General features: G+C 47.9%; 1 protein-coding gene across 1 annotated transcript in view; it reads right to left on the minus strand.

The window, feature by feature from the left end:
- Positions 1 to 7686, minus strand: part of ASIC2 (acid sensing ion channel subunit 2) — a 281545-nt gene extending 273859 nt beyond the window's left edge. The window contains 1 exon segment of the mRNA XM_030924250.1: positions 6979 to 7686. Within this exon segment, the coding sequence (XP_030780110.1) occupies positions 6979 to 7686 (708 nt within the window).
- Between the last annotated feature and the right edge of the window lie 12563 nt (positions 7687 to 20249).

Below are 20249 nucleotides of genomic sequence, written 5' to 3' on the forward strand. Positions count from 1 at the left end.
TCGTGGACCAGCAGCATCTGTACCAGCTGGGAGCTTGTTAGAAATGCAAATCTCACACCCTGCCCCAACCTACTGAATCAGGGTCTCTGTTGAGGGCCTAGTAACCCGGACATGCTCAAGTTTGAGAAGCGTAGCCCCCTTAAGGACTCCGCATCTGTCCACTGCCAACTGGAGTGTGGTGCAGCAGTTTAGTACCAGTTCTTTTCTGCAAAGTACTCACAAGCCCATCACTTTTTCCTTAACACAATCTTCCAGGTCAGGTGAAATCTCATACCCACACTGACCAGCAACAGAGGTGCTGGAGGAAGAAAAGGTATATGGGGCCTTAGGAGACCTTAATTCAAATGCTGGCTCTTCTTGTATTTCTGTGCTGAATGACCTCCGGCAAGTCACTCCTACCTCTGGAGTTAGTTAGGCAGGCAATAGAGTGTAATCAGCAACCTCCATTGCTGCAGAGATAGCAATGTACATTATCATATCCTATCCAGGTATAATAAATTAAGCTTCTGCTGATTACAAATGCAGGTTTGTCTGGCCAAAGCTGCACCAAGATCTTTTGCAGGCACAATTGTGATGCAGTGCATTGACTTTGGAACCCTAAGGTCAGGGCTTCTGTGACCTTGACCAAGGTACTGAATCACTCTGTGCCTCAGTTTTCTTTTTGGTATCAGGGACAAAAGAATACGTTTTTCTCGCTCCGTTGTCAGCGGAAATAAAATAATGAATGTAAAAGTGTCTGGCAGAAAGAAGGAGCTCAATAAATGTGTGTGGAATCGGAGGAAACAATTTACAAGGCAAATTAATAGTATAAACAATGGTGTCAGGGGAGATATTTGACATGCTCAGGAGAACAAAACTCCTGAGTACGTTAGCAGTCTCTATTTGTTTTACCAACAGTTCATGTTCCAATTATGAGTGAGTCATCTATTTGTTAGCACAGGCCCGAGCTGGAACTCAATTTGGCACCATTTCCTCATGCAGGACTTCAAGTTACCAGTGTCCTTGAAAGAATGAGAATAGTAATTTAGTTGAGGTTGTGGCACAATTAAAACTTTTTTTCACTACTCCTGGGAAGATTCTCCTCCATAGATCTACTTCTCTTCCGTTTGTCTGAGGGCAGAGGAGGATACAAGTTCATTACTGATCTTGTCCGATTACGAACTATCTTTCCTTCTCAGGATTGCAGGTCTTGGAACCCAGGATGACTCTCCAAGGCCGGCAGCAACTTACAGTGAAAAAAACTTCAAGGCTTGGAAGATTGTGAATGGTACCCTCCATGAAAGGATTTGTTCTTATCAGCATCTCTGAGTGTCGGCAGAATGGAGCCATAGGCAAGAACATGGGCTTTGAAGCTGGACTGATCTTTGGTTGAATCTTGACTCTACTACTTCCCAGATGCGTGACTTTGTACCTCCCTGAGCCTCAGCTTTCTCATCTGTAAGCAGGGTTCCATGACACTCATTCATGCTGTTAAAATGGAATGTGACTGTTTATGTAACAATACAAATTCTAGGCTGTCGCATTCCAACCCCACTCCCTGTATAACAGGCAGCTCCTTTTAGACTCAGTCACTCCAATGAGGCACATTGACTGTTGCAAGCCTATTTACCAGAAACAGATCAGACTTACGGTCATCTTGGTGGCTCAGTGCCTGGCCCACAGTAGGTGCTTAATGTGCATTGGTTGACTTAATTTTTGAGTAGTTCATTCAAGCAAATCACTTAGGAGAATGAAGACAACTGACACATGAAGCAAATGCCCTGGCTATTCCTCCAGCCCTTCTCCATTGGGCAGACATCTGATTGATGCCTTCATAACTGGCCACAGTGGCCCCAAAATAGCCACTATCAGAATCATCCTGACGTTGGTCAATTTGGATATCTGCAGACCTGGGCAGAGTTTACATTTGATTCCCTAAACTAATTTCCCCAAAGTCAAATAACTGGTGGAGGTCTTTTCATGTTCCTTGTATAAATGTCTATTTAATCACCGTCCTGTCTCTAGCACTTCAATAACTTGTACATTTCCCCCCTTAATTACTGTTTCAGCTCTGCAAAGAAAATAAATGGTTGGCTGAAAAACTCACACCATCTGCACTATTTGAGCTCTCTGTTCCCCCGACTGCCCACTTGAATAGAGAACTTTTCAGCTAAATCCCGTTGGTCATTTGACTCATGCCCTCATATGAAACAGGAGAATCATGAGACCAAAGTCACTCAACTAGCCAGGGAAAAGCTGAGGCTGGGCTGGACTTCCCAGGACACACTCTGCCTCCTACTGATAGACTCCTTCCTCATGCAGCTGCAGAATGTGCATGCACCTTTGCAGTCATGAGGACTTGGGTTCAAATCCAAGCTTTGCTACCTGCAGAGTCTGTGACTTTAGGTGGATTATAGATGCTCCCAGCACTGCAGTTCCCCCATTTATAAAATGTAGATTTTCACACAGTCTTCCAGGGTTGCAGAGAATTGAGATGACATGAAACATGCCCAGCCAGAGTCTGGCACATCACAGCTGCCCAATGCTATTTGCCTTTCTCCTTCACTAAAAATGCTCACAGCAAGTCATAATAATGGAAATAGCTCACATTTCTTGAGTGCTTACTTAGGGCCAGGAATGGGTCTAAGCACCTCACATGTATTAGCTCATTTATTCCTCTTTCTCTAAAGACAAAAGTATCTTTCTTGATTCCCTAAAGCTATCCATCCTCCCAACTGCTGGACTGCCTGGTCTAGTGCCTTTTCAACAGAGTTAGCTGATTTTAAACAATATGTTGCTGAAATGATTTCTTGCTTTCTGTCCTGGCAAGTAGCAGCCAGCTTGTCTGATGTGACAAAATGTGAAGAAACTAAATGTTGTTTTCTTGGCTTTCAGTACATATGAGTGGTCCAAAATCTGAACTCAAGGTTAACTCTTGAAAAGGGGGTTGTGCAGGGAGGAGTGGCCCCTCATAGAGTTAGGAACAGGGTGGCAGCTGGGGTGTTTGGGACACAGATGAGGTCTCTCAACCAGTAGTAAAAGAAGTCAGAGTTTTGCTACAATGTTCAAAAACTTTAGTTTGGTCTCCAGGCACCCATCACACAATTGTATCATCACCCCTCAGCCCAACTCCCATCTCAGCACATCCAGCCCTTCCCTCCAGCCACCCTCAACTAGGCTCAGGGCCTAGAATGCATGCATTCAATCTCATCATTTCATGTCTCTGTACTCTTGCATTTGGACTCCTGTCCGCTTACCCTGAAGTCCTCTTTCTCTCCTTGCCTACTTTGGAACTTCTACTTATTCTTCAAGATTCAGCTGAGACACCACCTGCTCCAATAAACCATCGAAGATCCCCAGTCTGATCCTTGGAGCTCACACAGCACCTCTGTACGCTCCTGGCATCTATTCACACATCTGTCCTCAACAACACTGTGAGCTCCCGAAGGGCATGTACCAAGCCTTATTTAATTTTATACCCCCAGCAGCTAGTATAGAACTTAGTATATAGTTGACCTTCAAGAGACATTGGTTGATTGAATGAATGAACAAGAAAATGAGCATATACCTCTACTCAGGTAAGTGGTTATAATAAGATATGATAATTATATGAATAGTAATTAGTAACTGCTACCATCAGATGTCAAGACACTGAGCTGAACACTTTATCCACATTATGACAATGGCTCTTGAATATCGAGCACCTACTGCTGTCCAGGAACGCGCCAGTTATTGCTCATATGTTATCTTCATCCCAGATCTCTGAGGCAGGAATTAATACCAGAGGCTCAGGGAGCAAAGTGTATGACCAAGGCACACAGCTAGGAAATGGCAGCACCAAAAACCTGCGCTGAGGTCTGGCTGGCATTCTCCCCTGAACCATGTCATCTGCCAGAGAGAGAGCCATTGCTCCTTGTTCTTGCAGTGGATGTCAGATTGGCCTCTGTTGGTTTCTGTTCCAACCCCCTCGTTCTTCTTCCAAAGTCCCAGTGCCCAGCTAGCTCAGCCTCACTGTTTTGCATCTCACCCAATTACTGGGAAGGCTCCCTTCTTCTGATCCAGGAAACCCCAGAAGGGCCAGGGTGTGCAGAGCTCGAGTCCACAGCTGATGCCAGGGAAACAACACAGGCATTCAGAAGCCAAGCTGCTTTATCTGACTGCTGAGAGATTAACTCTTGCACAGCTGCAACAAAGAGAGGCGCTGCGACTGAATACATCTCGAGTGGGCCTAGAGGATAAGACCCAGCAGACACTCCCTCCCCTGCCAGGTTTATTTCCAGACCATGGGACTAACTGGTTGAAATGGGACTTAGGGACAGCTGGCACACCCCCCCAAAGGCCTCCTCTAGAACTCCATCTCTCACCTGTTGCTCTAGTCCTCTTAGAATTGGGGAGCACAGGTGTCTGGGGGGTGCTTGGCATCTTGTTTTCCACTTTCCCTTCTCTGTCCCCGAAAGGAATAAATGCCCAGAAGTGGCCTGCTTCTCACTGAAATGCATTTCACTGGTGTTCTCTAGAGGAATTAAGCCAGGAGCCAGGAATTAAGCCAGGAAAATGTTCCTGACGGGCCTGCTGTATATTTGGGGCTCCCCTGAAATAGCTTCTGGCTTCTACAGATAGACGGGTGAAGCCTTTAGTTCTGAGGTCCTTGGAAAAACCTATAGCATACAACTTTAAGGGGCTGGGTACTCCCAGGACTGGGCCATTATAGGAAGCCACTAGGGGTCACTTGGGTCTCCAGGAACACATACATTTGAGGAATGGAGGTAATACTTTTGCTTGGGTGTGTGTGTGCCTGCAAACTCTTCAAAGGCAGGGACTCAGAGTACAGGGAGGTAAGAGAAGGGTGTGTCCCAATGGGAAGGACCTTACTCTCTTCAACTCCCTAACAACTGACCCACGCAACTCATGGCCATGCCTGCTGCTGAGGTTGAAGTCAGGTGGCTCCTGAAGGGACTGTGTCCTCTGCATGCCTCAGTGGCATGCTGCCAAGACTCTGACGACCTGGGCCACCTGGGGTGGCTCCACTTTCCACTATCCCAGCTCCTAGGAGGGATAGGATTCCTAGGAGTAGAGGTGGGGGAGAGGGCGAGTCCTATGTAAGAGTCCTCTGAGATTGAAGAGAGGCCCAAGGTCAGAGAGGAAGGGTACATATGGTTTCTGTGTAATGCAATTAGTGGTATGCAAAGTTGGACTTTGAACTTACTGGCTCTGAGCATTGGACAACTTTTAGAGCTTCATTTTTCTTATTTTAAAAATGGGAATAAAACTCATTGTTAACGCAGGGCTGTGGTGAATATCAAAAGTGCATAGTGGCTGTTAGAATGCAATTCCACACACTTTGCAAAGCAATAGTCAGATTTTCAGAATTACATTTGATGGGCCTGCTGTAAAACTTAGAGCTGGAGCGAGAGCCTGCTGCTACGTGGATGTAACCTTGAACTGTAACTCTTGAGGCTGCTAATTAGTGATCAGCAAAAAACAATAAACAAGAGATCGCTGCCCTCATTCCTTCACCTTCGTGGAACTCAGAATTGTGCTTGGAGTCCTGGAAGAAATCACTTAGAAGCATATGTTAACAGCATCTCCTACTTGCCAAAGCAGGGAGTCAGCAAGTAGATATTCTTTAAAGGCCAGCTGAAAAGCCCAGGAAATAAGGAATGTTTTCAGAGTGGATAATTCAGGGCTACTAAATATACAAGCTTAAAGCAAAGCCAGCAAGACAAGATTGAAGTCAGGGTTGCCTTCCTAGACAAGGAATAATCCAATCAGCCAATGAGAGACTTGGCCTGACCGGCGTCATGCCAACACCTGTTGGAACCGTGGCATCTCTTTACCATCCCCAAAAAAGCTTTGTCGGAAATGAGGATCTCAGGAGTGATGAATCAGAGCTGGTAAAATCACCATCAGAGCACTACCAATAAACACACACATCAACCTTCCCTGTACTAGTGGAAAAGCCCAAACCCACCTAAGGGACATTTACATATGAATGACTGGACAGGCGTGCATCATGCTGGGGCCTGGCACCAGAACTCCTCCAAGGCAGACTGCACAAGGCAGATACCTTCTGTCCAACAGCTGCGTTATCCAGACCCCACAGCGTGGGGGAACCGGCACAGCAAATGGTTTACAAACCCTGAGCACAGCTTCTCCTGGCCGCGGCTGTTTGCATCCACATCCCTGCTAGGATGCTTTCTCAACTCCAGAGCATTCCTCCAGACCAGAAGACCCACACTTACATTTTATGGGGGATAGAGGCCAGGTGAAGGGCCCAACCCTGGCCCACCACTGCTCAGTTCCGCTGGATGCTCAAGACTCCTGCACTTTGAAAAAGTAGCCAAAGCATGCTGCTGCCTCCCCCACCAAACTGTACAGCTTCAGTGTTGGTTTTCCGGGCGTTTCCTCCCAAGTTCTCCTACAGTCTAAGTGTTTGGGAACTTTGAAGACATAAGCTGCTTAGGATCGTACGCCTGCTTAGGGACTCTGCGTGATTCCCCTGATGGTCCATTTTTGAAGAGCTTCCTTTTTTTTTTTTTTAAAAAAAAAAAAAAAAAAAAAAAAGAGCCGTCTATTGGTTTTCCCAAAGACAACAAGTCCGCACTTAAGCACTTAAGAGATCTATCTACACTCCAGACAGAGCAGTTTCTTGGAGTCCTGTGGGTCTGGAGTTAAGGTCAGGAAGAAGGAGGCTGACTAATATTCACAGACGGGCCCATAAGGAGTAGAATGAGGGGTTTGGGGGTTGACACTGGAAGGAGAGGCTGGGACAGGGGAGCTCCCACTGGTGGGAGGCGACTCCTCCTACAGTTAAGTCCAAGTTCCCAAAACCTACAGGAGAAGACTCACGGGACCCAAGAGTGGGTTCTGCCTTGACATTGTGGAGTGGTAACACTGCAAGAGGCCTGGGGACAGCCTCGAGAGGGCGGAATACCAGGCCTCCTGACTCCCGGGGAGTGGGGGCGCAGAGGGAACGCGTTCGCGCGCAGGGCAACTCACGGAGGAGAAGTTGTGTGGGCCGCAGAGCTCGCCGCGGTACTTGCAGGAGAGCAGCATGTCCTCGAGCTGGTGGCCCAGGCGGTCCATGAAGGCGGCGCTGATGCCCTCGAAGTGGCGCGGCGGCAAGAAGAGGCGGAAGTCAGCCAGCTTTCGGAACCACTGGCGGCGCGGCTCGTCGCCGCGCAGCAGCTCGCTGACGAGCGGGCGCGCGGTGCGGTTGGGCAGCAGCAGCCCGAGCCAGTGGCCGGCATAGTAGAGGTCCCCCTTGGAGAGGCGCGGGAAGCGCAGCGGGTTGTTGTTGCACACGGTGACGGCGGGGAAGGGTAACTGGCGGCTCCACTCGCGGTGCACCCGCGTGTGCGACGGGAAGCTGAGCCAGTAGAGCAAACGGTTCGAGGACCAGGACAGCAGCAAGCCGAGGGATGTACAGAAAGCCAGCACCCACAGCGCCCGCCGCTGGAAGGAGCCCCCCGCCGCTGTGCGCCCGGCACACATGTGCCGCAGCCCGTGCAGTTTAGCGCGGCTCAGCGACGGCCGCCCCCTGCGGGCGACCCCTGGCTCCTGCAGTGCCCGCTTGCCGCCTCTGCCGCCCCCGGGCTGCCCGGCCGCCGCCACCGCCGCGGGCGCCGGCTCCTCGCGGGCCATGCGGAAGCGTCCCGGGCCGGTGAGCGCGGCCGCGGGCAGCCCGGCTCCGCCGCTCCGGCTCATTCATTCAGCCCGCGGCTGGCGGCAGCGGCGGCGGCCCCGGCCGGGTGGAGCCGCCATGGGAGTCCGCAGCAGCAGTGGAAGCAGCAGCAGCGGCAGCCGCGCGCAGCCCGCGCCAGAGAAGCGTGCGCCCGAAAGGAGCTCCAGTGGCGCGGCATGCCCGCCCGGCGCCGCCGCTGCCGCCTCCGCGGGCGCCCGCCCGGGATTGAGCGCCGCCTCAGCCCGCAGCTCCTGGCAGTGGCCTCTCCCGAGCGCCTCCCAGACTCTCCCGGTCCCTGGTCTTCCTGGAGGATGCCCGGCGCCGGGCACTACTTCTGGAGGGGTCCCACAGGGAGCCGCCTCTCCAGTCCCTGGGTGCTGCGCCCGCCTCCCCTCGTCCTGGACCTCGGGGGACCCTGAGCCGAGTCCCCCCCTGCCCCGCTTAACCCCAGCTTTTACGCTGGTCCTGGGAGAAGGGCCACTCGGCCACCATGCCTGATCTGGACATCCCCAGGGATCCCACCAGCCCGGCCCGTAGCCCAGCGGTGCTGGGACCCGGGGAAGAAGGCGCCAAGGAACGAGCGCCCCCAGAGGCGCACCGCAGCTCCTGGCTGGGCGGGCGGGGTGGGTGTGTACGGGGGTGAGTGGTCGCCTTGCCGGCTGCCGCCTTCTTTCCCTTCCCCTCCAGGACCCTTCCTTGTCACTGCTCCCCGGGCTGCGCTAGGCAGAGACCCGCTTAGGCTTCCCCAAGTCCCGCGCCTAAGTCCTGCCAGGCGCCCGCTCTCGCCTGGGGCTGAGAGCTTCTCAGGGCGTCCTGCAGGAGGCTGTTCGCCGCCGGGCCCCTTCAAGGAAGCTTGCTGCAGGGAAGTGTCGCCTCTCGCCTCGGCTCTCCCAGGTGCCTCGCGTCTCCAGAAAAGCCCGGCCTTGCTGTCTCTTGCCTCTTCTCTCTGCCCCGGCGGCGACAAGAGCTGGGGACTGCGGAGCCCCGCCAACACCTCCCGGGGGTGACCCGGACTCGCTGCTCCGCGCGCCCTTCTCCTCTCGAGACTCCGAGCTCGCGGTGGCCGTGACGCCGGCTAAGCTCCTTACCCGGTTGCCTGGGAGAACCCTCTTCGGGCCCCAGGCGAACTTGGGCAGCGGCCGCGCGACGCTGGCGCGGCTGGGCTCCGAGCACCTGCTCCTCCGCTCGCTGGCCCCGCGGCTCGGGGCGGGCGGGGCGGCGGCGACCGTGAGCGCCGTGCGCTCCTGGAGACGCGGTGCTGACGCGCCCGGCTCCTCCTCGCTGCATTTTAATTCCTGGCCACTGTGGCCGCTGCACACCGAGCGGGAAGCTTCTTGCTGGAGTCGGCCGGGTGCGGGGGTGGGGTGTGGTAGGGAGTGGGATGGGGATGCTCTGTACAGATGTGCTCCGGTGTGTGGGCTTGTGGGAGAGATAAGAAGTAGTGTAACCATTGTGTTGATGTGGCCGCAGTGCAGACAGGGGTGAGAGGACTCCTGAGTGTGTGAGATGGGCTGTGGAGAGAGCGAGTTGCTGTGTAGTGTGGGCATTTGAACACGATTGCGAGTGTGGTGCCAAGTATTGGGTGTGCGTAGGATGTGCATTGTGTATGTGTGAATGGGCATTTCTGTGAAACTCTTGAATGTGAGCATGTCTGCGGGTGGCGTGCTGTGGCCATTAGAGTGAGGTGCCGGCGGGATGTAATGTCTATGGTGACATGTATGTTCCGTGTGTGTATGTGTGCATTTAGTGAGTCCTGGGTTTGAAATGGATGTGTTGATGTGTGGGTGGATATCAGGGTTTCTAGATGTGGTGTGTTTTGTGTGTGTGTGTATGTGCATGTGTGTATGTGTGTGTGTATGTAATGAGTATGTGTGTTGAGGCATTGAGAGCAGGGTAGGCTCAGTGGGACAATCTTCCCCTCAGCCTCTTAGGGGCATTCCATGTGTGCCTCAGCCCCTTCCCTGGAAGTGCCTATTGCTCAGCCCTGGCCCAGTCTGCCAAGCACAGCTCTCCAAGAGAGTGGGAAGGGGAAGTGGGACTTCCAGGGACAGGAGACTCCATCTTTCCCATTCCCCTCGCTGGGATCCAGCAGCCCACTGGTTGTCTGATAATGTCACCCTTCCTTCCTGGATGGGCCCAGGATATCCCACTAACCCCTGGGCACTTGAAGACTCTTTGATTTGGTCTTTTTAATATTTAATATTTTGCCTTGACTTGTTTGGGAGGATGGATGAGACATATAGTGCACTGTTAGCTCCATTTCAGAGGTGAGATTAGGGAGGCCAAGTACTTATCCAAGGTCACACAGCCTGTAAGTGGTAGAGCTGGATTCAGCACCTGGGTCCCCAAAGCTCTAGCTTTTTCTACTGCACTACAAGGCCTTACAGTTTTCATTCTCCCCACCAAGCACCTTGAGGGCAGGGTGGGAGTCTTGCTCTTGTGGCTGGCTGGACGTGTAGGGTGCACAGTGGGACTCTACCCATGTTTCCTAAATAGTTGACTCACTGAGGCCTTGCTGGGACAGGGAACACTTGGAGCCCCATTACTCCATGAGATAAAGGCGTTTTCCAGACATTATCCAGAGAGTAGAATTTGGTGGGGGAGGCAGTGTGAAGGGACTCCAAAGGTGGGAGGACGCTCCAGTGGAAGAAGAACCAAAGTGTGTATCCTCTGGGGGAGAGGAGGCTTGGAGAAGCAGAGATTTGGCTGAGGAAAGGAGTTTTACCCTCTTTGTAATGATGAATTAGGGGCGATTTGGCCAGATCTGTTGAATGAGCTGTGGGTTTCAAAGCAGGAGAGAAGCAGTGCTGGGGTGGGTTTTCCCTCCCCACTGACCAGAGGGTACCCCTGCAGCATGATGACTCCGTGCAGCTGGTCTCTGGAGAAGAGGACCTCTGAGCCCCTCATTTCCCACTCGCCCACATACATACATCCACACAGTCACACATGTACAAGCACACATATACACAAACACACACACATACACTACACACACTACACACATATACATGAACATACATGTATACCAACATATACACCCAAATGCACATATACCCAATGCATACTGCATACCTACACACAGCATACATACATGTAACATACACAACACACACACACACACACACACACACACACACACACACACACCCCTGGAAGCCCTTCTCACTTGCTGGCTTTGAGGGGAGGGTTCTGAAACTGCCTGCTGTACTGCGGCCTCTACCAAAGGCTCATACTCCGGTGCTCCCAGCCTGGTTTCAAGGGTCCTGGAAATGCCACAGTGACCCGTGTCTTGGCCAAGGTGGGGTGACCTGGTGACCTCAGTGCAGTTGCTGATGAAGCAACCAGGACAAGCATGTGCCACCTTCCAGCATCATAACTCTGGAGTGGCATGAAGCTCTATTTTAGAAAAGCCTTTAAAACATTTTACGTTTCCGATGTGTTCAGCTATTGTGGGCTTGCTCTTTCCTAGTTATTTCCCCCTTGAAATGTGCATGTGCTACTTTTGATTGACCAAGTGTCTTCTCTGCCATGAGGTTTCCTGTTAATTCTCTAGATGGAAGCTCTTTCAGGGAGAGGAGGGGTATCCTGCTTAGGCCCCAAGGGGCCTTGACACAGAAATCTAGAGAAAGACACACGGGCAGCTAGTGACTCCAAGCAATGATTGATGGCTCTCCTTATGGCACATGTATGCAACACATTCTCTATGCAACTTGAAATACTCCCACCCTCTTCTCTGACCAGTACTTTGACCAGCCCAGTGAAATTCTGTTCTTTCTTCAAATCTCAGCTTATGCATTGCCTCCTAGGTTAAGGTTTTCTTGATTCTCCCAGACAAACTTGGGTCATGCTTTTCCTATGATCCCATCACACCTTGGAAGATTGATACCTCTTTGATAGTCCTTGTCATAGTTTGTGTCCAAGCCTTTCTGCTGGACTATGACCCATTTGCAGACAGGGACTACACCTCATTCATATTTGTATCCCTATCTCTTAGCACAGTGATGAAACACTGGTACCAGGAAAGGGGAAAAAGGAACTAGTATTTCTTGAACAACTACTGTATGCCAGGTACAGAACTAGGCACATAAACAAATGTTATTTAATTTCTCACTCCAACTCTGCAGGGGAGGTTTTTTTTGGCCTTGTTTTAAATACACTGTTTGTTTTTTAGGGACGAGGGTCTTGTTATATTGCCCAGGCTGGTCTTGAACTCCTGGGCTTAAGCAATCCTCCTGCCTCAGCCTTCCAAAGTGCTGGGATTAGAGGAGCATGCTACCATGCCTGGCTATTTTTACCATTGTTGATGCAAAGGCTTGGTGCACAAGATTTGAATCCAATTCTAACTAATTCTAAAGTGCAGGGCTTCCCCTCTCCATCATACTTCCTTTCAAAATTATATTATTATGATAATAAAATAAATGTAGGACTTCCTAAGTGCTAGGGCCTCCTCTAAGTGTTTTACACTAAAAACAAGTATCATACACGCTGTAAGTGTTTAATCTTCAAAATAAGGAGGCAAATACTACTTTTTCTCTACTTTAAAGAGGAGGAACCCTTAACCACAGAGAGGTTAATTTACTCACTTGAAGCCACACAGCTACCAATCAGGAGACCAGGCTTTGCCCAGGTAGTCACTCCATCCTGTGTTCTCCAGCCCTAGTCCAACTGCCTCAGTTCTCATTCTCAGAGGTAATTGGACACAACAGCTCCTGTGGAATAGTGTTACCATCCTGGAAGACTCCCTTGGCCAGAAAAAAAAAATTCATGAGGCAGAACAGAGGTGACCCACATAACCTCTCCACCAAGAAATTACCATTTAGCCTTGTGATGTACCAATCATAAGTTTTTAAGAAAATTTCCCTTGTTTATCTCTGAAACATCTGTTCACCACACCTGGTGTTCTGGCATTCTGATGTTGGTGTGTGATGTTGTGCACAGTGGCAGGAAGGTCTTCTGGCCAGCCTTCCCTCATTCTGGGGTATAACCGCCACCACGACTGGTAAGCTGTTTTCTCTCATGAAATAAATCTGTTGGGAGGGGAGATCAATGTAAGTGAACACGGTTTCCTGAGCTGACAATTTTCAGAGCTGACAATTGTGTGGCTTGATCAGGTTTCACTGGAGCCCCCAGTGTTCCTGTTTACCTGCTACTCAGAGGCTCAGAATTGGAAAACATCTGAGATACCACCTAAGCCTCCTTCCTGCCTGCTGTAGGAATCCCTTCAATACATTCCTTCAGTGACAGTGTAATCAATTCTATTCTGGAACATCTTGCTGTGTTTAAAGCTTCTTCCTTTCATCAGATTGAAATCTGTCTCCATGTGAATTTCTCCCATTTCTCCTAATTTATCTCTGGGGACCCACACAAAAATAACTTTGGTATTTCTTTCACGTGGAAACTCTTCAAACTCTTTATAGAATCAGAGCACTTTGATGCTGAAAGGGGTCTAGCAGTCCACCTGCTAGTGAAGTCCTCAAGACCATCCTTTCTTCTGCAGGCTAAATGTCACCAGTTCCTTCAACTGTTTCTCCTGTAGTTTCTGCTCTTGAGATGGACTCTTGGTTGTGAATCTCCTCGCAAAGTGATCCTCCAGCCCTGTGGAGTATAAGCCTACCAACCCTTTTACTCTTGATCTGATACTTCTAGCCCCTGACATTTCTGCTTGTGGTTGGGGGCTCTTGTTTGTCCCCTTGTCTCAGGGATTTCATGGAGGTGGTAGATGGAGAGATGGAACCGCAATGTTGGGTTCTTGGTGTGCTACTTAGAATGCTGAATGCATTTTCCTTTAGGACTGTTCTGCAAATGGTGATAAGAGCCAACATTACTTTTAATATTAAAATTCATCGGCTAGGTGCAGTGGCTCACGCCTGTAATCCAGCACTTTAGGAGGCCAAGATGGGCAGATTGCTTGAGCTCAGAAGTTCAAGACCAACCTGGACAACATGGCAAAACCCTGTCTCTACAAAAAATTACCTGTGCATGGTGGTGCACATCTTTAGTCCTAGCTACTCAGGAGGCTGAAGTGGGAGGACCACCTGAGCCTGGAAGGTCGAGACTGCAGTGAACTGTGGTCATGCCACTGTACTCCAACCTCAGGCATGAGAGTGAGACCCTGTCTCAAAATAAATAAATAAATAAATAAATAAATAATAAAGTTTATTAATGTTATGAGGCACATGGGCTTTTGTGGGGGTAACTGTGATCCTCAATTGATCTCTTTTTTTCCCCCTTTCTCTGCCTTTTTTTTTTTTTTTTTGGTCTTATTTCTATACTGTTCATGGCTCTGTGTCACTCTGCCTCCCTCTCCCCTCCTCTCCTTCCCTTCTCTTCTTCTCTTCCCTTTCTCTCTCTCCAACCTCTGCCTGAAGCCTAGGGGTGCTCTCTGATACCTTTTTAGTCAATGCTATTGGTGGCATGTGGGCCCTAGAGGTAGCCAGTGTTATAGCATCTAAGCAAATGTTCAGGAGTCATGATGGGGACTCCTGTACTGGTGGAAAGAGAGAGAGGACTTCTCCCCTGTGGTTTTACTCATTGCACACGGGCATTCCTACACCCCTCCCTTCCACCATGGAACTGGCACTGGAGTTGCTGTTCCTTCTTTCCTTTCATGTGCTTCAGCGTCTCCACTGCCTTTCCCCCTCACTCTGTTTTTATTGTTGTTGTTGTTTGTACACCCTTGGCCTCACCTAATTCTCTCTTTTTCTGGGGTCTTTCTTAGGTGCACCAAATGGTTTTTTGCCCTTGTAGTCATTCTCATTTTACTTGACTTCAAGCTCCCAGCTACCTTTCTTCTATCACAAGCAATTCCCAGGTATAAGAGGTCAAAGAAGGGGCCATGACCGCCAAAATAAAGAACGTGGGCTGGAAGGACCAGGTCCAGAGTGAAAGGAGCTGGGATGCTCACGCTCCACAGGGCTGGAAGAAGGTTGGCTGAAGCATTGTGGTCCCTGCTTAATGGAGAACTCTGTGAAAGTGGGAGCTGGGTATAAAATATAATTTAACCCTTTCACTTTCAGTGGAAGAAGTCAAGGTCCAGAGTGGGGAGAGACTTGCTGTAAATCACACCCGCTGATACTGATAAAGGGACACAACCAGAATCCAGGTTCCAACTTCCAACTCATTCTCTGCTCACCCTATCAGAGGATCTTTAAAAAAAAAAAATCCATTTTGAAATTGGTAACATATTCACATGTTTCAAAAAACACAAAAGAGTATCTAGTAAAAAGTTTCTCCACCCCATCCCCAGCCCCCACAGCCACCCAGTTTTCCTCCCTGGAAGCTACCAAAGCCATCAATTTCTTGCGTAGTCTTTTAGAGATACTTTATGAATATACATAAGTGTATGTAGTCTTTATATGCCCTTTTTTTTCTACACAAATTGTTGCAGTCAGTGAATGTCGTTGACTAAAGTAATTGTATTTCATGTTCTTCACACCTTTTTTTTCCCAGTATTTTCAGCTAGTTTGTGGTTGCCTTCCTTTGGCACCTCATTTCAACTTCTGTTATTTTCCTTAACTTCTCATTTCCCATTATCCTGCTTTCCCATCCAAGAAGGACAGCGGGTCCTATGACAAGGTGGTATACAAGCTTGTCATCTTATGATCAGATTTTCCCTTAACCCTTTGCTAGATACCCTAACGGATGAAAGCTGTCATGTGGATAATCTTAAACAGCAGGTTATGCAGATATTTCTGTTTGCCTCTGAAGTGCATTATGTTGTGTATTTGCATATGATTTAATTTTCTTGTCATATTTTTCTCAGGCTAATTATAACACATGCAATTGAATGTCCTAAGCACACAGCTCTTCTTGGTCTGGGAAGATGGTCCAAACATGCATTGGTTGGCAGAGAGATCCAGTTTAGGATTCAGAAGTTTCTGTAAATAACATATAGAGTGGGTAAAACATAACAGGGAAAGAACCAGAAGGTGTTAGTGCCAAAAGTCATCTTAAAGAGCATGCAGTTGAACTAGGAGAGGAAATTGAGGTAAGTTTAGAGATTTGTCCCTGGTCACTGAGAAGTTGACATAATGAAGATGATGATGATGATAATGATATTTGATAGCTGACATTGATTGAACACTATAAGGCGCTGTGCTCAATGAACATGATTTAACTCATTTAAAACATTTATTTAGTTATTTTTTTGAGAAAAAAAAATGATGTCTCACTCTGTTGCCCAGGCTGGAGTGCAGTGGTGGTGATCTCGACTCACAGCAACCTCCGCCTCCTCAGTTCAGGAGATCCTCACACCTCAGCCTCCCAAGTAGCTGGGACCACAGGTGTGCACCACCTTGCCGGGCTAATTTTATTTATTTATTTATTTATTGTATTTTTGGTAGAGATAGGGTTTCACCATGTCATTGAGGCTGGTCTTGAACTCCTGAGTTCAAGCAATCCGCCTGCCTAGATCTCCCAAAGTGCTAGGATTATAGGTGTGAGCCACCATGGCTGACCAGACTTAACTCATTTTATCTTCACAGCAACTCTATGAAGTGTGTCCCACCATTATAGCTCTTTAACATGAAAGGAAACTGAGGCAGAGTGTGGATAAGTGACTTGTCTAGTCTGTGGCTGGGATTCAAACTCAAGTAGTTTGGCTCTAGAGCATAAGACCTTAATTAAGGTGGCTGAAATTAGCTGAAAGTAATGACTATAGTGTTTATTTATTGAGCATTTAATGGATGTTGGGCACTGTCTTTGATGTTGAGAATACAAAGTCCACTCAGATGTGGTCCTTGCTTTAGCTCTCAGTTTAGTGGGGGATATGGGAAAGAAAATATTAAATATTCATATGAAATGTTAATTAATTATTAAAAGGCGATTTAAATAAAGCATGATAAATGCTCTATCAGGGATGAGCACAGCATGCCGGGAGGGTCCTGAGGAGAGGTCTTTTTCCCTTGACTGATCTGAGAGCCATCACCGTGCACTTTCTCTGTTTTCTCCTGAGTTTCTCCATTCATTCCCATGTTCTCACTTCCACTCACAGAGAATCCAGTTACCTCTGCCCATGAGGCTCACCTCGGAGCCAGGATCTGAGACAGGCAGAGGCAACAGCAGCACAGCCTCTCCTGCAGATGCCCAGACCCTATTCTTCTTCGACAGTGTCCATGTCCTTCTCCTCACAGGGGTTTAGTGTTCCTGAAGGTGTCTTGTTGCCTGGTGGCATCTACTTTCTAAGTTTGGGCCACCTTCATAATTAATGTCTCCTTCCCTCAGCATCCTTTGCCTACCATTGCTTTATTCTCAGTTTAGATAACTGAGTTTTGGTTGCAACGTTGGCTGTGGTCAAAATGTTAGCAGAGAAATGGAATTTTTCTTGCACACTTTTCTACGCAGTTTGCTGTCCCATACACATAACAAAACTCTTGTTAAAAGAGTTAAGCATAATAACCTTCTCCAGCAGTAACCATACACTCATGTGACAAAAAACCATGCAGTTAAAATAGGATTTAATGAAATATAAAACCCAAGGTAGAATGAGGCATTTTATTCACAATTCCTTTACTGTCCCCTTAACTATTTTCAGTCATGACTTAATCTTGGCTCTCACCTGGCTCTCACCTCTGCTTCAGGGAGCACTAACTAACCAGCTCCTAATCTGTCTTGCAGGCAGACCCTCTGCAGTGGCTTAGAGATTTAAGGCCAGGTTGATATGTCAAAAGCCTCCATTCAGGCTGGCTGCATTTCCTCCTAACCAACAACTCTTCTCTGTCTCACCCACTAAGGGGTTGTTTACTCTCTTTCCCTTGTAAAAGACCTGACCAAACCACTTCCTCTGGTTTCTCTACTCCTAGTTTGTCTTCCCAGTCTACCCACAAGAAGAGCAGAAAGGAAGAGTTAATATATTCTTCTGCAGTCCTGTGGACCTGTGTGGTTATCCAAACAGAAGAAAGGAAGAGAAGGGAAGGGGAAGAGAAGGCAGGGGATGGAAGGAAGTTAACACAGAGTACAGCTGGTTATCTACCAGGTACTATTATCCGCACCTTGGAGTGGTTTTTCAGGACAACTCTGTCAGGTGACTAATACCATCCCTGTTTTATAGATGATGACACAGAAGCTTTGTCTTTCCAATTGTATTCTCTCTGATGCTGGTTCAACATAGATTAAACCATAATGGCCATCATCCCATGCTACAGCCATGCACTAAGCACTTACTAGAAGCAGGCACTGAATTAACCCTCATTTTTCAGGTGAAGGAAATGAGTCTCAGAGAGGTAAAGTTAACTGCTTAGGGTCACACAGAATGTGCCACCCAGGTGGCAGAGCCAGGATTCCAACTCAAGTGTGACTCCAGTATATTGGTAATTAGTAGAGAAGCAGGACACCCAGAGTTTAGAAAGAGAAAAGACAAAGTGGGTGGTGGCATAATTTAGAGTTTTGCAAAAGCCCTTGGGGGAGATGAAGAAAGTGAAAGCAGAATTTTTTGGGGCCTGAAGAAGGTTCTCAGTCATCTGCTGTAGATCTGGGAGCTATGTTTTTCCCAGCTTGAGTATGATGTCACCATCGGGACAGAACTAAAACCATACGAGCCCACTTCTAGGGAAGAGGTTCAGGGAGGTACCCATAGGTTCAAGTACCAGGCTGGGCTAAGTAAATTGCAGAAGGCCACACAAAAATATTTCCTCTTTCAACATCCAAGTGACATTACACATCGGCAGCAACCACATGGTCACAAAGTAGGAACACATCTTTACAAATCACAGGGTTTCAACCTAGCCCCCTTTGTCTCCCTTCCTCCATCCCTTTCTTTTCCTTCTCCCTCTCACTTTTCTGTTTCCTTCGTTGTCTACCTTCCTTTCTGTTCTTCCTCCTGTTTTCCCTCTTATTTTCCCATCTACCCTCTCTCCCTTCTTTTCTTCCTTCTTTCCTTCTTCTAGACTTCAGCCTTGCTTTCTCCTTTTAAATCAATACTTTCCTTTGCCCAGCAGTGCTTATGTTTACTCATTAAATATTTCTCAGCAGCGTATGGCACTAAGACACAACATTAGATTCAAAATGGTTTTCTGAAAATTCTTGGAGTTATAAAGGTAAGTGCATAAGATTGGTGAGTAATAAGAGCTATAAAATAGTTCATACCCTTTGACCTAGTGATTCCATACCCTAGGGTTTCCCAAGGAAATAACCTCAAAGTAAAGAAAAAGCACAAAAGAATTCACAGAAGAGCTTTTCGTAATAGAGGGAAAAAATAACAGATTGAAAACAAAACATTTCACAGGTCCAATAATAGAGGAATGATCAGGCAAATGATAGTGATACCACGTCATCTGGAAATTATGACATCTTAAGAAAAGAACATGACAAGGATGCCAGTGTTTTGCATTAGATATAAAAAGTACTGAGTAAAAAAAGATCTGAATCCAAAGAGCACTTCCACCCTGATCACAACTTCAGAGAAACATTTCTTTGAACATGAACAATGGTCAGAAGAGAATTTAGGTGAGACAGGGTTTAATCACAAATAGGTTCTTTGGGTAAAGTTATTAAAAACGTAGGCAAACAAACCAAAACCCAGGCAAGCTTACCAGGACCAAGCTCGGAAAGGTACATTGGAATTAGAAGATTTTTCTGTCTCTATAAAGTGTTCTCACTGTAATAGGGACCACTGCATCCTCAGACCTTTTGGTTGACCTGACTGTCCTCCCCACCCTGGCACTGCCCACCAACCAGTAAAAGTGAGCCACAGCTGCTGCCGCCTGATGTGCCTGACCTCATTCCCCCTGGTCTGTGCCCATTCTAGTATGTTTCCTCCTGGCTTTTGACTCCTGGATGCCCCTGCCTTGTGAGGCTGCACCTGGATCCCCACCTTAGTCTCAATCCATTTTAAACATAAACCCCAGCAATGAGTCACATGGTAGATACGTGACCAGAGAGTGACCCATAATAAAAATAAACTCAGATGCGAAACTGTCCACAATAAGGTGGTGTTCCCTTGTGTCCTTTCTGCTTGCAGTGCCTCTGTCGTTTGTTCTTAGTCTCTGCCTGGAGACCTGGTTTGGTGCCCTTGACCCTTGGCTGGATCTCCACAGCTTGAAGGGCCTGAGCATTTTCTCCAGTTACAACTATGCTTCCATCATTACGGTTCAAATTTTCTTTGGTCTTAGCACCCATGAGGTGTTTTCTCTTCAGCTGTGTTTTCTTTCCTTTCAGTATAAGGAGATAAGGAAAAATACCCTTTGAGGAATCAAAATACATGTCACAAAATCCATACTATTAATAGCTTTAATTAATTGAGGCTAGTAACGTGGCAGGCATGGTGCTAGGAACTTTGTATGTGTTATTTCATTTAACTCCCACAGTAGCCCTAACAAAGTAGATGTTGTTTCTATTTGTACCAAGGAAGAATCAGGCTCAGAGCTATCAAATGGTTTATTTAAGATTAAATGCAGATTTTGCTCATGTCAAATTCTCTTCCCCTGGCCCCCTGCATTACATGATACAGCCTTCCAGGCACCAGGGATTCCATAATAGCATGGTTTAAGCATGAGTGAGCCCTTGTCTCTTCATGGAGCCTACTTACTCTTACTTTATGTGCAATCATGATGACATGCTTGGTTATTTATTTTTCTTGCTCTCCGCGGAA

The sequence above is a fragment of the Rhinopithecus roxellana genome, chromosome 19 (assembly GCF_007565055.1).
Source record: "Rhinopithecus roxellana isolate Shanxi Qingling chromosome 19, ASM756505v1, whole genome shotgun sequence".
In the NCBI taxonomy this organism is placed as follows: domain Eukaryota; kingdom Metazoa; phylum Chordata; class Mammalia; order Primates; family Cercopithecidae; genus Rhinopithecus; species Rhinopithecus roxellana.